Source organism: Argopecten irradians, chromosome 9 (assembly GCF_041381155.1).
Source record: "Argopecten irradians isolate NY chromosome 9, Ai_NY, whole genome shotgun sequence".
In the NCBI taxonomy this organism is placed as follows: domain Eukaryota; kingdom Metazoa; phylum Mollusca; class Bivalvia; order Pectinida; family Pectinidae; genus Argopecten; species Argopecten irradians.
The window spans coordinates 33,953,777-33,981,537 of NC_091142.1; the positions used below are offsets into that span (position 1 = coordinate 33,953,777).

The 27,761-nt window shown below is 33.8% G+C and overlaps 1 protein-coding gene across 3 annotated transcripts in view; it reads left to right on the forward strand.

The window, feature by feature from the left end:
* Positions 1–27,761, forward strand: part of LOC138332133 (septin-2B-like) — an 80,397-nt gene that overhangs the window by 15,121 nt on the left and 37,515 nt on the right. The window contains exon 1 of one of the 3 annotated variants that reach the window (XM_069280116.1): positions 6,441–6,706. The exons of 1 other annotated variant lie outside the window; for it this stretch is intronic. In XM_069280116.1, the coding sequence (XP_069136217.1) occupies positions 6,644–6,706 (63 nt within the window). In that variant the 5' untranslated portion in view covers positions 6,441–6,643. Of the gene's footprint in view, positions 1–6,440; positions 6,707–12,721; positions 14,057–27,761 lie in introns of those variants that run through there. One more of the 3 variants, XM_069280114.1, reaches the window with a different exon arrangement.

Below are 27,761 nucleotides of genomic sequence, written 5' to 3' on the forward strand. Positions count from 1 at the left end.
AGCAAAAACAGGTATAAAATTTGATATGGCTACTTATAAAATGTTGATTTACTTTTACACATTAACATTTTTATCTTCTTTCAGAAAATAGATCTCAATTATTCACTTTGAATTGATTTAATGGAAAAGTAAGTGTCTGCCAATAAACAAGTTGGTGAATTGTGGTTTAGTGGCTATAACCTTTCTTTTCATTTCTCTGCTGATTTGACTTTAAAATCAAGAATCAAGAGATTATTCAATATCTCAGAGAGAAAAAATGAAAATAAAATTGTGGAAAATCTTATTTCATTGGTATGTCAAGTTAATGTTAATTTCATGGGATATGACACAATGCAATTTTTTATTACTTGAATTTATTCTCTACATAAAACATTGATACAGGTCAAGATTGAGTATAGTCAAGAGGATGTCATGAATTCTATGTTTTACTTAGTGAATACATTTCTTGATACTTTTCATGTTTGTATTATGATCCTTAAGACATCGTTCTTCTTTCTATCGAATTCATCTAAAGATCAACCTGGATATGCAAATGAGGTAAAATATATATCAAGATGTATCCAATCAAAAATGAAATCAGGAATTATTTATATGTATACACTGTAAATCTATAGACTGTATTTGTTAAGTTACAGATGTACAGTTGTGAGTGTTTATCATCTGATGTGAGATTTTAAAGTGTTCTACCACCTAGTGTGTTCCTTAGTCTGATATTGATAACACATTATACTCCTGTATGTAATAAAAATAATTATATCCTGTATGTAATAAAAATATATACTCCTGTATGTAATCAAAATATATACTCCTGTATGTAATAAAAATATATACTCCTGTATGTAATCAAAATATATACTCCTGTATGTAATCAAAATATATACTCCTGTATGTAATCAAAATATATACTCCTGTATGTAATCAAAATATATACTCCTGTATGTAATAAAAATATATACTCCTGTATGTAATCAAAATATATACTCCTGTATGTAATCAAAATATATACTCCTGTAAAGTAATAAAAATATATACTCCTGTATGTAATCAAAATATATACTCCTGTATGTAATAAAAATATATACTCCTGTATGTAATAAAAATATATACTCCTGTATGTAATCAAAATATATACTCCTGTATGTAATCAAAATATGACAAAAGTTATGGAAGGGAAAATGAAATGTTTTGGTATAATGAAAGTTGACAGTCTTGGATCTTGTGTGATATATTCAAACATCTTGTGTAATATATTCTGTTTGATAGCCACCAGCTACTACAGCCACCTCTGTATAAAGACCACCTGCTAAACAAGACCATTTTCTAAGGGTCCCAAAAGGACAATTTATCTAGACGACCTAACCGTAAAGATCCCCTTTTCTTTGTCTTTTGATGGTCTTTATGGTCAGATTTGACCATATATGGAAACCAGTCCCTGGTTTGGACTAGAAGATTAATCGACCTCTGAATGTATTCAGTTAACAATCTACTAACCGGAAACATAGCTTTTTAGGTATAAAATGTACTACTAATGATGGCGACAGATATCTGCTGTTGTATTAATTCAAACTTTTTTTCTTTCCCTTTGTAAATATAACTTATGAAACCATGGGGGTCAAAATTACTTCATTGTATATCTTCATTTTGATTGAAAAAATGTATCTAATTTCTTACAACAGTTATTTTCTGTACTGTGATGATATTCTGTTATCATTATCAACACTTGAAATTCTAATTAACTTCATATAATTAACTTCATCTAATTAACTTTACTAAAAGAAACTTTTGATTTTTTGATTTTATGTTCCTAATTTGAATTACAGTACTATAAGTGCCTAGGGCTCTGCATGGGGATGACACACAAAATTCACACTCACACAAATTAAAGTACACACTCACACAAAATATACACGCACACAAAATACACACTCACACAAAATACACACTCACACAAAATACACAAAAAACAAACAAAATACACACTCACACAAAGTACACACTCACACAAAATACACACTAACACACAATATACACACTCACACAAAATACACACTCACACAAAATACACACACACACACAAAATACACACTCACACAGAATACACACGCACACAAAATACACGCTCACACAAAATACACACTCACACAAAATACACACTCACACAAAATACACACTCACACAAAATACACAAACACACAAAATACACACTCACACAAAATACACACTCACACAAAATACACACTCACACAAAATACACACTCACACAAAATACACACTCACACAAAATACACACGCACACAAAATACACACTCACACAAAATACACACGCACACAAAATACACGCTCACACAAAATACACACTCACACAAAATACACACTCACACAAAATACACACTCACACAAAATACACACTCACACAAAATACACACTCACACAAAATACACACGCACACAAAATACACACTCACACAAAATACACACTCACACAAAATACACACGCACACAAAATACACACTCACACAAAATACACACTCACACAAAATACACACTCACACAAAATACACACTCACACAAAATACACACTCACACAAATACACCTCACACACACTCACACAAAATACACGCTCACACAAAATACACACGCACACAAAATACACACTCACACAAAATACACACTCACACAAAATACACACGCACACAAAATACACACTCACACAAAATACACACTCACACAAAATACACACGCACACAAAATACACACTCACACAAAATACACACTCACACAAAATACACACGCACACAAAATACACACTCACACAAAATACACCTCACACAAAATACACACTCACACAAAGTACACACCACACAAAATACACACTCACACAAAATACACACTCACACAAAATACACACTCACACAAATACACACGCACACAAAATACACGCTCACACAAAATACACACTCACACAAAGTACACACTCACACAAAAAACACACTCACACAAAATACACACTCACACACAAAATACACACTCACACAAAATACACACTCACACACAAAACACGCACACAAAATACACGCTCACACAAAATACACGCTCACACAAAGTACACACTCACACAAAATACGCACTCACACAAAATACACACTCACACAAAATACACACTCACACAAAATACACAAAAAACACACAAAATCACATAAATAGCTTCATATACCTGTGACAAAACGTCAGGTTAAATAAAGATGTATTTGTTGTTCAGTTCTCGGGTGGTGTAGTGGTTAAGCCACTCGCCTTTCACCAAGCCGGCCGGGGTTCGATCCCCGGCATGGACGTGAAAAGGTCAGGGGTCACCTGCCCGATCACGTGGTTTTTCTCCGCGCACTCCGGTTTCCTCCCACACTAAGACCCCTCGCGCGCTTTCATCTGGGCCATCGAGAGTGATTTACATAAGTTGTATAACTTGTTTCTTAATCGATGTAAAATAAATAAAGTTTATATTTTATAACAAAATAAAACTGAAAATTGGGAAATGTTTGACTTCATTGTGACATTTATGTGGTATACCTATACCTAAACCAGGACTGTGATTATTATAAAGTTTATTAAAATATTCCAAATGTAAACATTGGCTTCGTAAAGCATTAACTCTTCTCATTCTGAACACCTGCAAATTAAAATTCTTAAAATTCACATGTACACAAAAATGAACTGAATTTTACAGATTTGTTTGCCTTTAAATTCCTTTACATTTCAAAGTGCATTATATCTTTGTTTGGATTATTTGTAAAGAGCACTTGTTATCTTTGGTATTTAACTAAAAGACTCTCTATCGTCATATTCAGGTGTGGTTTAATTTGATCAACAGATTTACCATTTGGTTAGGCAAACAAAGATTTTAGATCAATTTAATAGTGTACAGTACTTTGGCGATGTTATGGAGAAAGGTTTAATTTACTTAAAGTATATAATTTTGAAAAGAAGGACATTCTACAGTTTGAAATAGTAGTTGATCAAAATCGAAGAAGTACTCATTTCTGTAGAAAAGGAAAATAACATTATATTATATGTAACATATCTTTTTACCTCTTGATATCATATCCTGACTTAAAATGGTGAAAACTAAAAAGATATTCTTTTTTGAAATGTTTAGTGCTGTGAGAAGTTTATATAATGCATGATTCGTCTTAATTGATGTAGATTTCATCAGGATTCAATTTTTAAGAACGCAGGGCAATACATTTTATGTCTATAATCTAAACCAACTATCTCCTGGTTATCAAAAACATAAGCATATAATATCAGCTTCTTGATATGTAATGGATGTCTGTAGATATTTTATTTTTCATAGAAGTATCATCTGGATTGGAATCAAGCTATTAAAATGTTGACCTATTCTTGTTTAATTGCTTTGCCTCGAAATATGATACAGTGTATATGCCAAATGGAATATTTAACATCAAAAAGTTGACCTATTCTTGTTAAATTGCTTTGGCTCAAAATATTATGTATGCCAAATTGAATAATTTACAAATAATTTACACTGAGAATCATTCTGTGACTTTTGTGATTCAGCATGCCTAAAGAAATAATCTTCAGTTGGAAGTAAAAACCACCTCTTCAAACTCCACTCAAAAAATCTTAATCTCAGCCGACACATGCATAGCAATTCTGAATCATGAATGTTTTGGAAATGGAAAACCCAGGTGTGTAGACTGTGTGTGTGTGTCTGATGGTATAGATCTAGACAGCTATGTGTTTGGCTCCCTCTCCATCTCATCTAGTGTTTATCTTTACCCATAAACGACCATGTTTCATGGTTTCTAATGTTTTAACTGATTAAAATGTGACGGTAAAAATATTTAATGGACAAGAACTGATTAAAGATAATGAAAAATTATACTTTATACAAATATGGATTTTAAATTTGATGTAGCGTTATGATGTACAGCAGAAAACCCAATGAAAAGGAAAAGATTTAAATTGAAATGAAGTCATTTGATTAAATCCATACTACAACTGCAGTATCATATTACAGTAATCAGCTTTCTGTCTGGTTCTCGACCAAATTAAATCTAGTGATGAATGACAGAAGGATTTGCCATTAGTCAATGAATGAATACATTAGTAACAACCGATTGGGGGAAAAGTTTCAGTTAAAAAAAAAAAAAGAAATTCAAGTCGCCATGGTGACAGGTTGATGAAAGGGAGATAACTGTATAATTAATATGTATTGATTGAAGGAACTCAGCGTTGAGCTTCAATCTGCCTGTGTTGCAGCGTTTGAATAAAGACATGATTTTGAAGCGTTTGTGAGGAAGTGATATGATTTTGAGAACACAGACTCCTTGAACCTTGGAGTATACACGTTAATATATATTTATGAAAGGCTATAAAAATTGACCCTTGGGCGGAGGAGAAACATTTACAACTCAGATTCCTGATTATCTGCTTGTTATAACCTGATCTCCCCGTTAGAAGGTCTAGACTGACCCATCGTTTTAGGTGGGACATTCCACTGTGGGAAATTGGTGAGAGGTTAGTGTGCGGACTGGAGGCTGGGCAGGTTGAATGGCTGATGATATGATGATGTAATTCCTTCCATGTGTGTTTGTCTGTGGCTAGGGTTTACTCATCATGGTCTGTGGAGTACAGCAAGGTATCGAAACAAAGGAACACACACCAAATCACTATTGGACATTCTGTTACTGAGATACACCATCAGGATTACACACTGTTATCACATATATAACAGAGGAATTACCACTTTCCCTTGAATTAGCATTTAGTAACCAGGATAGTTGACCAGCCAATCAGATTGATTTTTATATCTACCTGATGACCAATCATGTCGTCCCCTCATCATTCATGTAAACTGAAAGCACCATTCCTCAGTCTGGTTCCTGCCAAGGTAAGACTTGACGTTTGAACTATCTTATTTAAATGTAATTATAAACAAGGTAAGACTTGACGTTTGAACTATCTTATTTGCATGTAATAATAAACAAGGTAAGACTTGACCTTTGAACTATCTTATTTACATGTAATTATAAACAAGGTAAGACTTGACGTTTGAACTATCTTATTTACATGTAATAATAAACAAGGTAAGACTTGACCTTTGAACTATCTTATTTACATGTAATTATAAACAAGGTAAGACTTGACCTTTGAACTATCTTATTTACATGTAATTATAAACAAGGTAAGACTTGACCTTTGAACTAAACTCAGATTCCTGATTATCTGCTTGTTATACCCTGATCTCCCCGTTAGAAGGTCTAGACTGACCCATCGTTTTAGGTGGGACATTCCACTGTGGGAAATTGGTGAGAGGTTAGTGTGCGGACTGGAGGCTGGGCAGGTTGAATGGCTGATGATATGATGATGTAATTCCTTCCATGTGTGTTTGTCTGTGGCTAGGGTTTACTCATCATGGTCTGTGGAGTACAGCAAGGTATCGAAACAAAGGAACACACACCAAATCACTATTGGACATTCTGTTACTGAGATACACCATCAGGATTACACACTGTTATCACATATATAACAGAGGAATTACCACTTTCCCTTGAATTAGCATTTAGTAACCAGGATAGTTGACCAGCCAATCAGATTGATTTTTATATCTACCTGATGACCAATCATGTCGTCCCCTCATCATTCATGTAAACTGAAAGCACCATTCCTCAGTCTGGTTCCTGCCAAGGTAAGACTTGATGTTTGAACTATCTTATTTAAATGTAATTATAAACAAGGTAAGACTTGACGTTTGAACTATCTTATTTGCATGTAATAATAAACAAGGTAAGACTTGACCTTTGAACTATCTTATTTACATGTAATTATAAACAAGGTAAGACTTGACCTTTGAACTATCTTATTTACATGTAATTATAAACAAGGTAAGGTATATTCATCATTTTACCTGTCTTATCAGTTTGATATATCATATACATGTATTGAAATGACATTTTACCTGCTTTATCTACAAGCAATGATGGAGTTTGACCTCATTTGACATACCTTATAAGGAATGAAAGTGTTTGACCTTATTTGACACATACCATACAAGCAATGATGGAGTTTGACCTCATTTGACATACCTTATAAGGAATGAAGGTGTTTGACCTTATTTGACACATACCATGCAAGCAATGATGGAGTTTAATTGACACATACCATACAAGCAATGATGGAGTTTGACCTCATTTGACACATGTCATACGGACAATGCTGCAGTTCACAAGGCTCGTGTTGTGTCTGAATACTTTACAAACCTTGGTATTCCTGTTTTAGAATGGCCCCCACAAAGTCGTAATTTAAATATCATCGAAACTGTGTGGTTAAAACTAAGAAACGACTAAAAACAGTGGTCAACAACATCACTTATCAAACAGAACTTTTTGACGCTATACAAATCATCTGGCAAGGCATTGATGTAGAGTACATTCAAGGTTTATACCAATCGATTCCCGATCGTCTGAAGGAAGTACGAAAGTCCAAGGGTCAGATCACCAAATATTAGGTCAGTATCACAACACATATATTTTTTATAAAGAGTTTTATTTTCCTAGCGAGATGTTCACATGACGTTATGGCGGCCATTTTGTCCGAATACTTCTGTCCGGTCTCTGTACCTTATAAGGAAAGAAGAAATTTGACCTCATTTGACATACCTTATAAGGAATGAAAGTGGTTTGTCATCATATCAAGAATAAAAGTGTTTTACCACATTTGACAGACTATAAAATGAATGAAGGTGTTTGTCGTCATTTGACATACCACATAAGGAATGAATAAATTTTTCATATATAAGCATCGTCAAAATGAATGTTTGTACCACATAAAGGTGTATATAATGGTGAATTTTTTTTTTCTCTATTTCCAAACATAAGAATTGGTATATTTGGAACTTCATCGTACATTAGTTTTATGAAACGGAGTTAAAACTGAATCAGTCTCAATCATAAAAGATTTCATCTTAACAGAAATAAAATTACAAAGAAATGTTTTCTACCAAATCCATCCTATTACCTAGTTGTACCTGTGTATAAATAAGGTCATTACAGGTGTGACATGACCACCTGTGTGTCCAGGTCTGTAAAACTCTTGAGATTGGTGTCCAATCCTATATTTTCAGCCATGTCAGTGATAAAGACTAGATATATGATCCCGACACCCACTAAACCTCGACAAAATATCAAAAGATTTGATTTCATACAAAATGGTGACCATTAATCCCACCCAGGATATCATACATTGTACATGGTTTTTAGGAGTTGATAGGTAAAATCATACCCCTGACCGATGGTTATTTATAGATTAGCAGGAGATTTCACCCTGGTGATCTTTACTTGATTTAAACATTTAACACATTTTTGGTTGATCGATATTCAGTATTATTCTTTTTGGCAACAGAAACTGCGTGTTTAGTTTCAATAAAAAAAAAAAATTGAAAGCATTTGATAAATTTAATATGATATATCAATCATAGTATCTAAATCACAAACTAATTAATTTAATTTGATATAAATAAGTAGAATGAATGAAAATGAATGAATAAATGAAAGAGCAAGGTTAATGAAGAAAGAAATGGTCGGATAGAATAAAATTGATATCATCTGTAAGTACTGATACAAAAAGTTGACAAAACTTTATACGTGGTTGGTTATATAGCCTGAGGTAAAACCCACCCATACATATACCCAGACATTAAAGTTACAACCTATCATTAACTGTCGGCCTGGTGGGATGGTCAAGGACATCCTAACAAGGACGTGCACAAACTCACTCTTTATGAGGTCTAGTCTGGGTGTGTTTGATTTAACAGTTAAAGTTGTATTCTAAATTCAATACATCTTACTTAGAAATATTCTTGATAATTAGTTTTAAATTATATGTGAGCTATGTATTTCTTAAGATACAAATGCAAAACATATCCTGTTCCAAGAGAAAGAAAAACAGCTAATATTTTCCATGATGATATATGGGGTGAAAATACACATGAAGTTTGCTACCTCAATTTTGTAAATGGAATGCAACTAAAACTAATATAATGTACTCAGAATATTAGTAGGGGAATGATCATTAACATAGCCTTATAAAAAACATCAAATCTGTGTAAGTTTCAAGGGAGGTAATCATACCACAAGGGGAGTCATATAAATCACATGGAGAGATTTTTTTCAGTTGTCCGATTCCTAAACTATTAAGTGTTAAAATATTCTAAGAGAAACATTTAAATATCATATCTGAATAATTGAGATTCTGCATATCAGTACTTTATTGTCAGAGAAACCAATCTATGCAACTTGTTTTATATTATATTGACGTCAAAAATGGGCAATTTTGCTAATCATTTTCTAACGAAATAAAGACTGTTCTTTGTGTGTATGACAACCTTCCAGTACAAATCTACATTATTATGTCATTACGTAAGCTTACACTTGGTGACTTCTGCACTAGTGTATATTCCTATTTGATAAATGATTGGATTTCTGTTGAACTTTAAATTAAACACTACAGACCCATCAACAAAACTTATTTATTTCCTTCATACAATAAACCCTTGTTTCTTAATTGTTTGTACATGATTTATATTTTCTGTCATTGACTTACATATGTACTTTTAAAGTAAAAATCTTATCCAGACTGGTATGACCTATCAGTTTCGTGTTGCCAGATGTTTTTAAGTTATTCTCTAGTGTAACATGTAAGAATGCAGAAATATGTTACTCAAATATTTTTTCTATGATAATAGATCGTATGTAAAACAAAACCTGCTATATGGCCTGATTAAAGCCTTGGAGAATCTGTCATTGACATTATTACTTGGAAGAATTCCTATTAGCTATGATATCTTAATTAGCACAACACAGCTAGCATTCAACATGGATCGAGGTAAACTAATTGGCATACAGAATGTGTTGTCATTAAATTTATTTCTCACCAAAACTTTACATACCCAAGTTGGTCTGCAAAAAAAAAAAAAAAAAAAATCAAAGTTGTACAAGATGGTATCGAGGAAATGAAACATGATATTGTTCTAAAAGATACGGAACTTTGTTGTGGCACTGTGAGAGTTTTGGGAAGGGTTCTGAAGTGGTTCGTATATGTGAGGTTACATGTGGATGTGAACATTATAATGTATGTCACACCTCTCAAAACACAAGTGACAAAACACAGAACTGGAGAGGTCATATAAGCAGTATCCTATATATGTAAGGGGCAGCTTTCATCTTAATACTCAAGTCCTTTTCTTTCGTTTGTTCAGTACCTAATAAATATTCATAGAGTTGAAGAGGTTTGATGGTCAATTGAGGCCATAAAAAGGGACAAATTATGAAACATAAAGAAACCATATTTGATTCACCCCTAAAGAATGGGGAATGTATTTGGGACTGCAAAGATACTTTATAATGATTGACATCATCTTATTACAGATTTTACCTTAGTGTACCATAGTGTATTTGGAAAAGATTGCATATCAAATATGTATAGATTCATCTTCTGAACTAGTTGTGAAATTGTTGGTATAGAAGTGTACTGAAATCATGTTCCAGGAAGTACTATAAAGATAATACAAGCCATAAAAAGTTCCACTATATACATATTTATAATTTTAAGTACAGTTTTACATGTAATTGACTTTTACTGATACAAAGGTCAATCAGCCTGAAATCATCAAGGGTTTAGATTGTGGAGGAGGAAAGTCGGAGCATTCAGAGAAAAAAACCCAACTGATCAGCTGTTAGAACCTATCAACACTAGTACTGTCTCATATGGGATTCAAACCCACAACCCAGAGGTCATCTTCACCATGTTGTCACCGTGTCCTGCCCCTCCACCCTCCCCCCTAAAAAATTATCAAGTAGCTTGTGTTACAAAAATATTTCTCTTTTGAAATTATCTATTCCATAGTGACTATGAATTACATTTTGAAATGATCTATTCCATAGTGACTATGAATTACATTTTGAATGATTAGGGTATTTGATATTGAACTTAGCCAGGATTTGATGTAATAATAAGGATATATATTATAAATCATGGACCATTTCAGTAGTGCTGACTGTTGACGCAGTTTACTTTCCCTACCATGCACTAGAGTGGGTGTGCTGCCCGATACAGGATCTAAACATACTTAGGTTTCTGGTGATGTTTTAGTTGCAGGAGAATGTTGATACTTTAGGGCCTGACCATTTCACTGTGAGTAGGCCCAATATCTCTGTGTGGCCATCACCATGTAGTCCAGGGGGAGCATCAGGACAAATCATTCTATGTACTTGTAATGAAGGTATAATTTCTGGCTTTTGTGGTGTTGATGGTTAATTTTTGACGTTTTAAATTTTTTTTCTCTGCTATTTTTTTTGTCTGCTTGAAAATTGTATGTGTGGTACCACAAAATTCTGCAAAGATTAAAATATTTGATTTTCTTACATATCATATGGACTAATAGTTTAGGCCTAGTTCATTTTATCTTTTAAATACTCTTTTATTTTTCAATTTTATTTTGTTAAATTGTTTTTAAATTAGTTTGCATTTCATCTGAATAATTAATGATTGAAAATTCTTGTAATTTGTTATAAAAAAGTAAATTGTTATCAGTTTGTATGATTCATTAAAGCCAAATATTTTCTTTAAATCTTTAGCCTTTAAAAGCATTCAGAAGTTCTCAAAATTGGATTATTTAATCGTGAATCTTTGATGAAGTTGATAAGAGGGTGTGTAAAGTGTACAGGTGTAGGCCTGTGTATTTTAGAGATTTACGGATAGTCGTTCCTTGCACATTATAATCCCAACATATCCCTTCTCAAGGCATGGTTGAGTGATCAGATATCAGGGGAGGCCTCAGCAAAGTCGATATACCTCATCAAAACTCGCCACATGAAAGTGAAAGTAGACATTTAAAGTTCCGGATGGACGATTGTTAAAGGATCACATCTTTTCGGTACTGAATGAAAAAAATTGCCCTAAATTTTTTTTTTCGGATTAATGAACATTTTTATACAAGCTGAAGGACAGATCCTAAGTGAGATGAGATATGTGGATTTGATTGTAATATTTGTACACGATATAAGGTATGTTGGAGGCCAAAAACTAATATAAAGCAATTAGATAGCAGAATTCTGTGTTTAAAAACTCAGAAAGACAGAGCTTGGTATCAGATTCAACATTTTGAACTTTTCCTTTTGAAATTTGTGTGTTTTTGAACTGTGTGGTACAACCACTGGGAATTTGAGTGCCGATTGTGATGGGAGAGGAAGTGAATCAAGTGTCTTCTTTATCAGGAAATATTCAAGGAATTCTGAATATAGGAACTCTAATCGTAGAGGATTCTAAACGACGTGCATGAAAATGCATGTTGTTTCATAAAAGAGTGATAAGGTTACTTCGGGAGTCTTATCATCGCCAAGGTGAAGTTTGCTGTTCATCAGTGAAGGTTTTTATCGAAACCCAAAAGATTTATCAGAAATCAGCAGTTTTAAAAACAACTGGTATACAATATCTTGTGTGACACATGTGTACACTCTCTGTATATAAATATCGTGTGTGACACAGAAACACATATGTACACACTTAATGATAATGACTGTTATAGAGGGGAGGACAAGAAAGACTCAATTACTCATAACCATTGACTATATATACCTGATGGTCTTAACCGCCATCCTCTCTGTGGACTGATTGGGTTAATCATTGGTCTTAGTTATACATGTAATGATCGGGAGACAGATTTAAACTAAAATTTCTAAGTCAATTATTGAACGTCTGCTCCAGGGGTTTTGTGATAATTGGTTTGATACTTTCTCCCATATATTACATGATAGCACCTATTGAAGACTTGTTAGGCCTACAGACATTAACGCTGAAGTTACAACCCCTGTGTATATAGGACGTGTGCATAAGGTGAAAGTTGGTTGAATTGCCTGAATATCAACTGTGGATTTAAGATTAATACGTTTTCTAAAACGATTAGATTCGACGTGAAATTCTGTATTTTAAACTGCAATTTGTGATGGTGGTGATTTATATATGACGCAAAGTTCCGTGAAGTGTTTGCCCGATTTTAAAGTGCAACTTTTTGATGTTCAGTGGTATAAGACCGAAACAAGAGACTACAGGATACCTATTTCTACCATTTCTGTATTTGATTAGATTTGATTATGAAACGTTGGTGAAGTACACCAGTTGACCTACAGTTACTAATATTATATTTCCTGTGAACATTCGTGGAGTATTGTGTGCATTAAGACCATAAAGACACAGATTAACAGAGGTTGTACAAAAAGCTTTGATATCTAATCGAACATTTGTGTAACATGTGAACTGTGCATATGACCGTTATTTTGGTGTAATTCAACACAGCTACGCCTGCTCAGTCAGTTTCTTGATTTATGTCGAGGAAGGTTCTACTTGACAGTGCCGTATATCTTATACTATATCAAACATATGGACCAGGGCATTATTATTTCAGTGACTTGTATGGATAACAAAAATCCACAGTGAGTTTGAACTGTTAGTAATATTGTCTGTATTGAGATGCTTGCTGAATTAAGGAAAAAAAAAAAATTCATATTTTAACATCCTCTATACATCATTATAATTGTTAATCAGGATCCGACAAACTCATTGTGTGGAAGAGAAACTTCCGGTCAATACCGTGTATATAAGTATAATATGGAGAACCTTTAAGTTGTGCAGTATTTAGATACGTACATGTTGCTTTGATAAAAGTATTTATACATGTATGTAACAACACTATACCACTTGGTAAAGTTTACATGTGAATGATAGGAAATTGTACTTGAGTGACTTAAAGGATAGTAACCACACGGTACGGACACAAACAATGTCCTTGTGGCACAGGATGTGAAATGCACACGCGTTGTTTGTGTGTATTGACCGTCGTGCAATGGGGGACAGCGACAACTCGTTTTCCCGGGAGGAGAGTCCTAGTCGACATGTGACCACGTCTCCTGGAGGGTCGGAGTCCTTTGGACAACTAAAACTACGTAAAACCTGCGGAGAGATTCTCCTGTCTCGATATCAAAAAGTGAGTGCTGCTTCCTGTTTCAGTTGTTTCGTTGTAACAAGTATATTATTATTAGACAATACATAAGGTCATTTCCATTTATAAATGTGCTATTTTGGGATGATTAGCAAATTTATTTATGTACTAGCATCGTGCAGACATTTGTAAATCATAAATAAAAATGGTCTAACTCCTTGAAATGATCTCTTGTTGAGGCACACCGAGTTTGCTTCGAGTTGTGCGACCTCACTTCCAGTGTAAATGTAGGGTGTCTTTAGAAAGACACTGTGAAGAAAGTTGACAATACCTCAGGAGAAGAAAGATCAGTTTTCCTGTAAACACAGGTGTTTGACTCGTAGAGCACCACAGGCCTTGTCCAGTTACCCTACTGGGGCTATCACATAGCAAGTCCTCGGTGCATCCTCACTTCTATTGTTACAAGCTTCTGCAGTATCGATTCAAATGCAAATCCTTCTCAAGCTTGACTCAGTCATTATTTTTTTATTTACTGAGCTACATTATATCTCCATTACACTAACTTGCTTCCATCATAGCAAGTGATATCACTGAAATGTGAAAATGTAGATTTTCACAAAAATATTAAGTAATTTTTCAACAAGACATTGAATCTTTTGAAATTGTATATACGTAAAATTTATATAAAAGAACAGCAGCTCTGGATGGTAACTAGACAGGTGTAATAAATAACATTGGACCTTATACCAGATAGAAAGATGGGAAGTCAATTTGGCAGTGAATTGGTGTAGGAAATTTGATCTGTAATGCTTTCACTTCTGATCCGCTACAACCATCCTTATCTGAGTATCCAAACACAGCTGGGAGTTAGCTATATGTCCAATTGGTGAGGAGCTTCTCCTGCTGGCTTAGCTCAAAAGAATCAAAATATGTCATTAATAATCTCGTACAGATGTAGTGTTTATAATAACATAAAAGGTCATTTTAATACAAGATTTCCTTTGGTAAAATATTTAAATTCCATTGAATGTGTTTAAAATTTCACCAGAAAGTACTCCTATTTTTTGCCACAGTATCCCTTAATTCTATTATTATTCTGAGCTACTTTTCGATATTGCTCCTAAGGGTGTCCCCTCAAAAGTCTCCCTGTGTTTGCATGAGTTATCTCCCCTTACCTCCAATGTTTTCTACTGCTTTTGATTCCGATACCACATCCACCCAATGTGCCCCCCTTCACATGCCGCTTAACTGTTCAGAGTTATCTCCCCCTATAGTTACCACACAACATGATTTCATGCTCTTTATATAAATGCTGATAAGTCATAGATTGTTGATAGTTATGATAAAATCCAGTTTCCATGCAGCGTTCATGTTTTAATGGCTTAGTTTGTGTAGCCAGATAGAGTCTCCACAATTGTTTGTTCCCTTTGTTATTTCCATGCTTTTACCCAACCCCATAACTACTGTCTCCCCACTTCTCAGACTCTCTGTCTTTCTTCATTCCACTGGCCTTCCTCTCAATTATGTCTATCTTTCCTCATCCTATATTTATCTATCATTTCCCTTTCTTTTACATCCCCTCTCCATATCACTCTTTCCTTATCCTATTTTGCCTCTTTCCACTCTTCCTTTCCCTAGGCTCCATATCTCCCTCCTTATATTATCCATTTGCCACTCCCTGCCTTTTTTCTTTCCCCCTTTCATCTTTGCTCTCCTTTTCTCCAGCCTATAATCGCCTCCCCCACCTCCATCCCTTTTCCCTTTTCATGACCCTGATAACATTAATTTAGCTCCTGTGTCCAAGCACTTAGGAAGAAACACAAAAATGACCAGCTATATAAACAAAAACCAAATGAGTCTGGTCAGGTCAAACAAATTGTACCTGATGTATAAACAGTGGTCAATTGATACTGACCACAACTAATGGCTACTTAAGTATCCAGCTGGACTGATCAGATTATACAGATAGACATCTGTAGTGATGACCACCCCAGAAACCGTCTGGGCAGTACACCAATACCCATTGGATTGATCAAATCACTCAAGTACACACTTTCTTATCCTTATACATAAGTCAATCTATTTATATTTACCAATATTTTATCTTAATGAATGTAAATTGACTGATTAGCTTTCTTTTACAATGTTAATTTCAGTTCAGCATTACATGTTAAGTAAGTAATGTTCTGTGAGCAGATAATCATTGTCGATGAGAGAAGGCAGAACACCAAATCTCTTCTGTAATGAGAGAACACCAAATATCTTCTGTAATGAGAGAACACCAAATATCTTCTGTAATGAGAGAACACCAAATATCTTCTGTAATGAGAGAATACTTAATTTCTTCTGTAATCAGATAATACCTAATCTCTTGTAATGAGAGATTTCTGGAAACAAACTTAAATAATAAAAAAACCAGTACATTGTTTGTGTATAATTAAGGAATTAGTTTACAAGTTTAGACTTTATTTTACACATTTTCAGAATATTGAAGCCAGTGAACATTTGTAGAGGAAATTTTGCATTCTGTATGTGGACATACAGTTGTGAAAAAAACTTATTTATATTCTTCAAAAGTAAGAATAGAACAATATTTATTTAACCATGCTGTCAGTTTGGATATATCTATCAGAATCTCTCTGGCAATCAAAGTAGGGTCCTCACACGATATGCTAGGGAACATTCCTATAGGATGAGGACCAGTTCTATTGGATAGATAGGAGAAAGCTTTAACCACAAAATACTCCGTGTACCAGGCATGTAAGTTTACTGTACATGCTTTTAGCATGATAAGCTGTATATGTGGAGGATGGTGACATTAATGATAGTTTTACCCTGTCTATATTGTTTATCTTCCTTGGGTATGTATTTATATCCCCTTTTCACTTAATCCCCCCCCCCTCCGCACTCTCTTCTGTCAATCCCGACATTTAGACAATGCCTTACAATTTTTATCACCGATTACTTCCATGTTGACCTGTTTTGATCTATTTTATTGTTCTCTGTGATTTGATTCATTAAATTTTGGTCAATATTACTATACATTTTAATAGCATGCACACAGATAATGAGGATGGTAGCTACAGATGTGAGTGTAACAAGGGTTCATATTAAACAAGGTGATTTTCACTTTTCAAAAATTCATGTTCCCTGAAATAAAAATCACTCAATTTCACATCTAGGTCAAGATTTTCTGGGTCAGAGATGCATCGTGTAGTAAATAATGGACCATTTAACCTTAGTTATGTTGTCAAGGTGTAGAACATTGGACTATAACTCCTCTCTTCTGATGGTTAACATAGATATCTAGACTAATATAACTCCTCTCTTCTGATGGTTAACATAGATATCTAGACTAATATAACTCCTCTCTTCTGATGGTTAACATAGATATCTAGACTAATATAACTCCTCTCTTCTGATGGTTAACATAGATAGCTAGACTAATATAACTCCTCTCTTCTGATGGTTAACATAGATATCTAGACTGATATAACTCCTCTCTTCTGATTGTTAACATAGATAGCTAGATTTATATAACTCCTCTCTTCTGATGGTTAACATAGATAGCTAGACTAATATAACTCCTCTCTTCTGATGGTATTGTTAACATAGATAGCTAGACTAATATAACTCCTCTCTTCTGGTGGTATTGTTAACATAGATAGCTAGACTAATATAACTCCTCTCTTCTGATGGTATTGTTAACATAGATAGCTAGACTAATATAACTCCTCTCTTCTGATGGTATTGTTAACATAGATAGCTAGACTTATATAACTCCTCTCTTCTGATGGTATTGTTAACATAGATAGCTAGACTTATATAACTCCTCTCTTCTGATGGTATTGTTAACATAGATAGCTAGACTTATATAACTCCTCTCTTCTGATGGTTAACATAGATAGCTAGACTTATATAACTCCTCTCTTCTTATGGTTAACATAGATAGCTAGACTAATATAACTCCTCTCTTCTGATGGTATTGTTAACATAGATAGCTAGACTAATATAACTCCTCTCTTCTGATGGTATTGTTAACATAGATAGCTAGACTAATATAACTCCTCTCTTCTGATGGTATTGTTAACATAGATAGCTAGACTAATATAACTCCTCTCTTCTGATGGTATTGTTAACATAGATAGCTAGACTAATATAACTCCTCTCTTCTGATGGTATTGTTAACATAGATAGCTAGACTTATATAACTCCTCTCTTCTGAATGGTATTGTTAACATAGATAGCTAGACTTATATAACTCCTCTCTTCTGATGGTATTGTTAACATAGATAGCTAGACTAATATAACTCCTCTCTTCTGATGGTATTGTTAAAATAGATAGCTAGACTAATATAACTCCTCTCTTCTGATGGTTAACATAGATAGCTAGACTTATATAACTCCTCTCTTCTGATGGTATTGTTAACATAGATAGCTAGACTAATATAACTCCTCTCTTCTGATGGTTAACATAGATAGCTAGACTAATATAACTCCTCTCTCTGATGGTTAACATAGATAGCTAGACTAATATAACTCCTCTCATCTGATGGTTAACATAGATAGCTAGACTAATATAACTCCTCTCATCTGATGGTATTGTTAACATAGATAGCTAGACTAATATAACTCCTCTCTTCTGATGTATTGTTAACATAGATAGCTAGACTAATATAACTCCTCTCTTCTGATGGTATTGGTTAACATAGATAGCTAGACTAATATAACTCCTCTCATCTGATGGTATTGTTAACATAGATAGCTAGACTAATATAACTCCTCTCATCTGATGGTATTGTTAACATAGATAGCTAGACTAATATAACTCCTCTCTTCTGATGGTATTGTTAACATAGATAGCTAGACTAATATAACTCCTCTCTTCTGATGGTATTGTTAACATAGATAGCTAGACTAATATAACTCCTCTCTTCTGATGGTATTGTTAACATAGATAGCTAGACTAATATAACTCCTCTCTTCTGATGGTATTGTTAACATAGATAGCTAGACTAATATAACTCCTCTCTTCTGATGGTTAACATAGATAGCTAGACTAATATAACTCCTCTCATCTGATGGTATTGTTAACATAGATATCTAGACTAATATAACTCCTCTCTTCTGATGGTATTGTTAACATAGATAGCTAGACTAATATAACTCCTCTCTCTAACATAGATAGCTAGACTAATATAACTCATCTCTTCTGATGGTTAACATAGATAGCTAGACTAATATAACTCCTCTCTTCTGATGGTATTGTTAACATAGATAGCTAGACTAATATAACTCCTCTCATCTGATGGTATTGTTAACATAGATAGCTAGACTAATATAACCCCTCTCTTCTGATGGTATGGTTAACATAGATAGCTAGACTAATATAACTCCTCTCTTCTGATGGTTAACATAGATACTAGACTAATATAACTCCTCTCTTCTGATGGTTAACATAGATAGCTAGACTAATATAACTCCTCTCTTCTGATGGTATTGTTAACATAGATAGCTAGACTAATATAACTCCTCTCTTCTGATGGTATTGTTAACATAGATAGCTAGACTAATATAACCCCTCTCTTCTGATGGTATTGTTAACATAGATAGCTAGACTAATATAACTCCTCTCATCTGATGGTATTGTTAACATAGATAGCTAGACTAATATAACTCCTCTCATCTGATGGTATTGTTAACATAGATAGCTAGACTAATATAACTCCTCTCTTCTGATGGTATTGTTAACATAGATAGCTAGACTAATATAACTCCTCTCATCTGATGGTATTGTTAACATAGATAGCTAGACTAATATAACTCCTCTCATCTGATGGTATTGTTAACATAGATAGCTAGACTAATATAACTCCTCTCTTCTGATGGTTAACATAGATAGCTAGACTAATATAACTCCTCTCTTCTGATGGTTAACATAGATAGCTAGACTAATATAACTCCTCTCTTCTGATGGTATTGTAACATAGATAGCTAGACTAATATAACTCCTCTCTTCTGATGGTATTGTTAACATAGATAGCTAGACTAATATAACTCCTCTCTTCTGATGGTATTGTTAACATAGATAGCTAGACTAATATAAACCCCTCTCTTCTGATGGTATTGTTAACATAGATAGCTAGACTAATATAACTCCTCTCATCTGATGGTATTGTTAACATAGATAGCTAGACTAATATAACTCCTCTCATCTGATGGTATTGTTAACATAGATAGCTAGACTATATAACTCCTCTCTTCTGATGTTAACATAGATAGCTAGACTAATATAACTCCCTCTCTTCTGATGGTATTGTTAACATAGATAGCTAGACTAATATAACTCCTCTCTTCTGATGGTATTGTTAACATAGATAGCTAGACTAATATAACTCCTCTCTTCTGATGGTATTGTTAACATAGATAGCTAGACTAATATAATAACTCCTCTCTTCTGATGGTATTGTTAACATAGATAGCTAGACTAATATAACTCCTCTCTTCTGATGGTATTGTTAACATAGATAGCTAGACTAATATAACTCCTCTCATCTGATGGTTATTGTTAACATAGATAGCTAGACTAATATAACTCCTCTCTTCTGATGGTATTGTTAACATAGATAGCTAGACTAATATAACTCCTCTCTTCTGATGGTATTGTTAACATAGATAGCTAGACTAATATAACTCCTCTCATCTGATGGTATTGTTAACATAGATAGCTAGACTAATATAACTCCTCTCTTCTGATGGTATTGTTAACATAGATAGCTAGACTAATATAACTCCTCTCTTCTGATGGTTAACATAGATAGCTAGACTAATATAACTCCTCTCTTCTGATGGTATTGTTAACATAGATAGCTAGACTAATATAACTCCTCTCTTCTGATGGTTAACATAGATAGCTAGACTAATATAACTCCTCTCATCTGATGGTATTGTTAACATAGATAGCTAGACTAATATAACTCCTCTCATCTGATGGTATTGTTAACATAGATAGCTAGACTAATATAACTCCTCTCATCTGATGGTATTGTAACATAGATAGCTAGACTAATATAACTCCTCTCATCTGATGGTTATTGTTAACATAGATAGCTAGACTAATATAACTCCTCTCTTCTGATGGTATTGTTAACATAGATAGCTAGACTAATATAACTCCTCTCTTCTGATGGTATTGTTAACATAGATAGCTAGACTTATATAACTCCTCTCTTCTGATGGTATTGTTAACATAGATAGCTAGACTAATATAACTCCTCTCTTCTGATGGTATTGTTAACATAGATAGCTAGACTTATATAACTCCTCTCTTCTGATGGTTAACATAGATAGCTAGACTAATATAACCCCTCTCATCTGATGGTATTGTTAACATAGATAGCTAGACTACACCCATGCAGTTCTGTTTAGCCTAACAAGAAGTTAATGTTATGTCAACACTATTTTTGAACATTTGAACTATTTTCAATTGATATGGTACTAATAACACTGCCCTCCTAATTGAATGTAGATTGCATGTTGTCATTTGGTTATAAAATTATCAATCTTGAAATTGATCACAAAACAAGTTAACTTAGACAAAAATTGAGAAATAAGGTTTAGAAATTAACATTCAGCATATCTATTAGTGACAAGCATATTAAAAGTTTTAATGACAAGTGGCATCTAAAAACTTAAGTGATATTTTTCAACCATTGATGAAGATCAAGACAATCATTAAATAAATTATTTTTTGTTTGGTTCTTAAGGAGTTGGAGACACATTAGTACATTGTTTTATTGAACTTTTTCCCACTTCCTGAATCACTCTTCCATTCTATACTAGTATAGAAACTTCCTGTTGAGATCTGCACTAAGAATTAAGTTAAGTGTATGATATATTTACAAGGTGTAGAACCCATAATTCCATGAGTTAGTCTTATGTTATGGTTATATTCTCCGACAATGTCAGGCTTATCATAGAACTAAAAAGCTCTGCCAAAGAGAGTAAAATTGTTTGTGGTTTAGAAAGCCTCAAAGATTTGCTATAATGTCTAAGTCTCATTTCCTTATCTTTAATCGATGTAGTTTTGGGAAACATTTTAAGTATACACAGGTGAAAGTACCAGATCAACTCTGCAACATTTGGCAAAGTCTGATGATAGTATTGATAAGACTACATCCTCGTATAAAATGTCTCTTCTTCTAGTTTGAACATCTTTATCAGTATTCAGGTTGTGTTAAATAAAAATAAGTCAATTTACTAACATCTTCGTGGTTATGTTTGATATTCCTTTCAAACGTTGCTGTAATCTTGATTTTCATTTGATCTTTGTCTTTCGGCTCTTGATCCTAAGGAAACTTTTCACTGCATGTAGATATGCTGTGATGATGCCAAATCATAATAGAACAATATTCATCTTATACATCGACTGATTCCCTTCCTGATAAACATTGGCTCAGAGGTTCAGACTGAGTTCAACTAAACACAAAAGATAGTCCATTGTTCTGTAGTCGGATTTCAAACTTATAAAATAGTTCCCTGAATATATATAACAGAAGAATAGGGTTAGGTGCTCTGAATTAGCAAAGGCATACAAGTATATTTCAGATCCAATTTATAATCTCTAATGTAAGTTGTAGAAAAAACTGATTTGAACTTGAAATGAACAATAGTTGAAGTGTAGTGTTGCTCATCTTTAATATTCATTGATGCCCAAATATGTTTTGGTAATTAGTTTCTCATACGGTATAACACGAAATGTTCCAGTACTCATGAAAAAGAAATGAAATAGGCTTTATATCAGTGATTTATCCTTGGGAACTCTGGCTTTTTCACCCATCAAAACCTAGCTGGTACATATACAATGTATCAATGATGTGTGACATAAGATATAGATGACTAATGTTTAGTATATAGTTTATACTTGTCTTGTGCTTGCTATATAAGGGGCCCAGGGTGGCCGAGTGATTAAGATGTCCTGACATATTACCACAAGCCCACCACCTCTGGGTGATGAGTTCAAATCCCATTTGGGACAGTTGCTGCTGACCTGCTTTCCTCCACCATCTTAACCCAGCAATATGTCATGACCCAAGCATGTGATGCGTAGTCATTGACTGAATTACTAAATTTGTGCACCTACAGAATCTATAAGCAGAACAAAAGTACATTAAAACACATGTAAAATAGATACGGAAGTATAAATGTTGGAAATGGAAATGAGAAAGAAGAGAGAAACAATATGGAGGTGTTGGCAGTCTGGGAAGTGTAATACAGTATGGTTATCTAGCAGCATCAGCCACCACTGTGGGGTGGAAAGTGTGTGGAACTTATCAATCTCTCACCAGACTTCTACAACTTGGTAACATCTGTCTAAAATACAACCCCCAACACACTTCATGTAAATATGGCTACCAATTACAACTTTAATCCATTTCACTACAACTCAAAAAGTATTTATCTGATTTTCACTGCAGACATTACAAACTCAGGCCCTGATTGTGAAATGGAGGGTGACTCTCTCTGATACACTACACTAGATATAATATGATTCAATACATTTGTTACTTAGTGATCATTACTTGAGATTCTATGAATTAATGTAAAACCAGCACTAGCAAAATATTTCTCTGCCTTCATCATTACAATGATTCATTTGGCTTATCCATTGGATTTTCATTTGTTTTGAATATTGATTCATGTATGATGTTGTATAGCTTTAAAAAGTTTAACATATCAAAAGTCTTATATTATATTGTATTATAGATTTAATATGCTTTTAATGAATGATCTAAGACTGAATTTCTGAAAGTGACTGAAAGTCTTAGTGCTTTTGGAGTAGTCTGTAAGAGTTACTCCCCTTTTCCTGACGTGACACCCGCATGTATAAATACATTTACTGTAGCAGGCCTAGGCCTTCATAGCCTGAATACAGACCTTGTATCAGTGTTAAGTATCAATTTCATGACCAAGAACAGGACTAAAATTGGATTATTCCTATCATATGTTACAGATTACATCATAAGATTTCTGTAATTTTTAAAGACAAGACGCTGATGATGGAAAACATTTCTTAGCATAACGTCCTAATACTCTTGACCCTATGTTTTATTTTTGGTCATTGTTGGTTTGTGTGAGAAGGTCTGGTCTAGGTCTCACTATTCCTGTACCAGTTACATAACCAATTTGTCGTGTATGGTTAGTTAAATATGTTTCTAGGAGGAATCCTACTTACCTTGATAAAGAGAGGATATCTTTTAAGCGTTTGTATTAGTTTCTAATTAACATACATATCAGCATTACTGTGGGACTGGAGCCTTAACTTTTATACGTAGGCTAATACAATCTCACTTTCATCTTCTGATCTGGAAATCTGAATAACAGTGTGACACTTGAGAGCATTTTTCTACTGATAATTTTGATGATTTTGTAAAATGGAATAAAAGTCTGATAAGATGAAAACTTAGATAATACTTATGTTCACTTTACATAATGCTGATAACAGATATATTTTACATATTTATAAAGAAACATCACGTGAAATCTGGTAGATAATCTGAAAGGTTATAAAAGGTTTCATATAAAATACCTATTGCAAATTCATATTAAAAGTAAAAGTCAGTTATTTTTCATATGTTTGAATAAAAACATTATTTTTCAAATGTCATTTAGGGTCTTGAATTTAATTTTTTTTAAATGAAAATCACATGTTCATGAAAGTCAATGGCTTAAGAGGTATCTCTGTAAGGTATGGAGGGTATTTTTGGAGGGGTGAGTTTGTATGGAGGGAGGGGGTTGGGGTGGGGGCGCGTTTGTATGGAGGGAGAGGGAGGGGGTAGGGTGAGTTTGTATGGAGGGAGGGGGAGGGGGGTGGAGGCGAGTTTGTATAGAGGGAGGGGGAGGGGGATAGGGGTGAGTTTGTATGGAGGGAGGAGGGGGGGGGGGTGGAGGCGAGTTTGTATGGAGGGAGGGGGATAGTGGTGAGTTTGTATGGAGGGGGAGGAGGTGGGGGAGTTTGTATGGAGGGGGGTGGGAGCGAGTTTGAAGGGGGAGGAGGAACAAGAGAAGAGAGTACATCAGGCATAGATTGATGAGAATGTACTGATCACTTCATACACACCAATAGATCTCATGTATTTGATTTGACTTTTCTCATGTCAGTTTTAATTGCTTACACTATACCGCATTAATTCTCACAAAAGACAAAATCGTCAAATTCCACTACACTACATTAGATAAAGTACTGAGGCTTTATAACTGGTACGATTTACTAAATAAAACATTGAGTTTGGTTAAAAGTCAGCAATTGCAAAAAAGTATGGATTTTAATCAATATTTCCTGCAAAATTATCATTATTTTTGTTTATGAAAAACATATTCTGAAATTAAATGTATTAAGTTTCCAAACCACATATCAGCACTCTTCATTCGTATAAATAGGCTAAATTTCCAAAAAACATGTTACATACAGACACACTGGTGTAATAAGCAGTTAGATGTCACAAAGTTTCAGATATATATCTGCCTGTCAAAATTGAACTTTACTCTTTCTTACAAAGCACTATCATTTTGCTTCTTTGGTTACAGGAGGCATAAAACTGTAGAAAAGATTTTATACTGGTATCAGGTATACAGTACAAGTATATGAAACCAAAAACAATTAGATACGTGCTGTTACATCTGCCGTGTTTAATCCTACGTAACTGGATACATTAGATTGTCACCCTGCGTTTATCTTTCCTGTGACTATAAATATGACCTGAATGGAACTGTCAGAGGCCAAGTGTATGTCTAGCATTGTAATGATTGTAACATAGCTGCAAAATTCTGTCATCGGCATCAAAAGAAGATATAAGTTGCCATATATTAAGCTATGACAGCGAGATGTTATGTCTCCTTAGACAAAAATGACGTCGACATTTTATGTAGTAATATACCAGGGGTAACCGAGTCATTTAAAAAAAAAAAAAACAGAAAGAAGAAAATTTAGTTTTTGAAATTTTACAGATATTTTGTAGGCAGATATTGTAAAAAAATGTTCTGGCAGTTAATGACTAATATAACTACATTCTTGGCTTCATGTGAATGGGTGACAGCAAAGGGGAGATAATCCTAAAAAATGATGATTGTGCCATATAAGTTCCTGGGTGCAACATTTTGACTTTCAATTGAAATGGAATTGGTGTAAAAATGATCAGATTTGGTTGTAAAAGAATTGTTTTCCATCCTAAAAAGGTAACCTTCTGTAAATCCCGATATGACATAAAATTTGAAATTAAACGCTTTTAGTAAATTGGATACAAATCTATCTGTGTATATCTTTCTGAGGGTAAATCTTGACACCATGTAATTTAATGATAATGTATTAACAAGTAGGATATCTAAATGGGGTGGGGAAGACCTTGACCTATCAAACACATCAGTCACACAACAAGATGCATTTTTTATCGTCAATTTTTTTTTTTTTTTTTTTTTAAGATTTCTTAGTGAACGAGTCTAAAGCTCTATCAAATAACCAAAAGGTTCCGGTGGACAACTACAGAACAACTGTCATTTTCAGGTCACGTAGTTTAAAGTAAATACTGAAATATTTGTTAGGTACTAAAGCTATGATTAAGGTAACCCTTGACCTACTTTTGGACAATCTCGCCACATTTATTGGTTCTATCTAAAATCTTTTTACCCTAGCTGTAATGAGTTTTTCTGTTGGAGAAGCAGCCCTGTTATAAAGTTCAGTGATCTTTGTCAAGTTGGTAGATTGTATATTGTACTCAGTCTGATCATTGTTTACCAAGGGTTCAAACCACTATTTCACGGACATAAGGAAATTTTTATACGTCTCTCTTACCTAAAATTAGGAAATATTTTGGAGATTTAAGCAGCATTTAAAAGTTCTGCTTCTTAAAAAGGCTGTATTGAGTACCGTGTTACACTATTGCTATCTTACATTTTAAAAGTATAAATAGCAAGATATTTCAATGCTGTGAAATTTTCTGAATGTAGTATATTAATCCTAAGATTTATAATATATGGCTATACATAAACATAAAAAAAACTAAATATTTGATTGATAAAAATACAATTGCAATAATATTTTGTTAAAAACTAAATATTTGATTGATAAAAATACAATTGCAATAATATTTTGTTAAACAAATGAAAATGCAATTCAATCTTAATTTTCAATTGACAAATGAAAAAAAAAATGCAAAATGAATTGTCCTTAGTATTGAAGCATGAACTTTTGTCAGTGTTTCAAATCCCAACTAGACGTTTTTCTGATACTACCTGAGTGTTTCCATGGTAACTAATGAGTTTGTACCTGTGGGTCAGGTGATGTGTTTGTAAGGAATGTGTAGTAACAGTTGTAAATGTCTCTGTACAACAGAAAACTTTTCTGAATGAATGCTGCTCAGTCAGACGAGAAAACGCTAACATTAGGCAAATAGAGAACTGTAGCATTAGAACAGTTCAGGAAACCTTCGCTGAATCACTGTGGTCGGATCGCTGTAAGCTAGTTCTAGCAAGGCTCCTTACAAGAATGCATTGTTCAAGCTTTTGTCTAGATTTGCTTTTGTGTTCATTTAGCACCTTATTCACCTTAGAATTTAGAACTATTGGAAAGTATGGTGAAAATTAAAAAGCTTTCACTTTGGTTTTTTGGACATTTTAAGTTATGAAAACTTTGTGTTTTCTTCCTCTAATCTAAGTAATTATGTTTTTCAATACTGCCATATAAAACGGAGGGGGA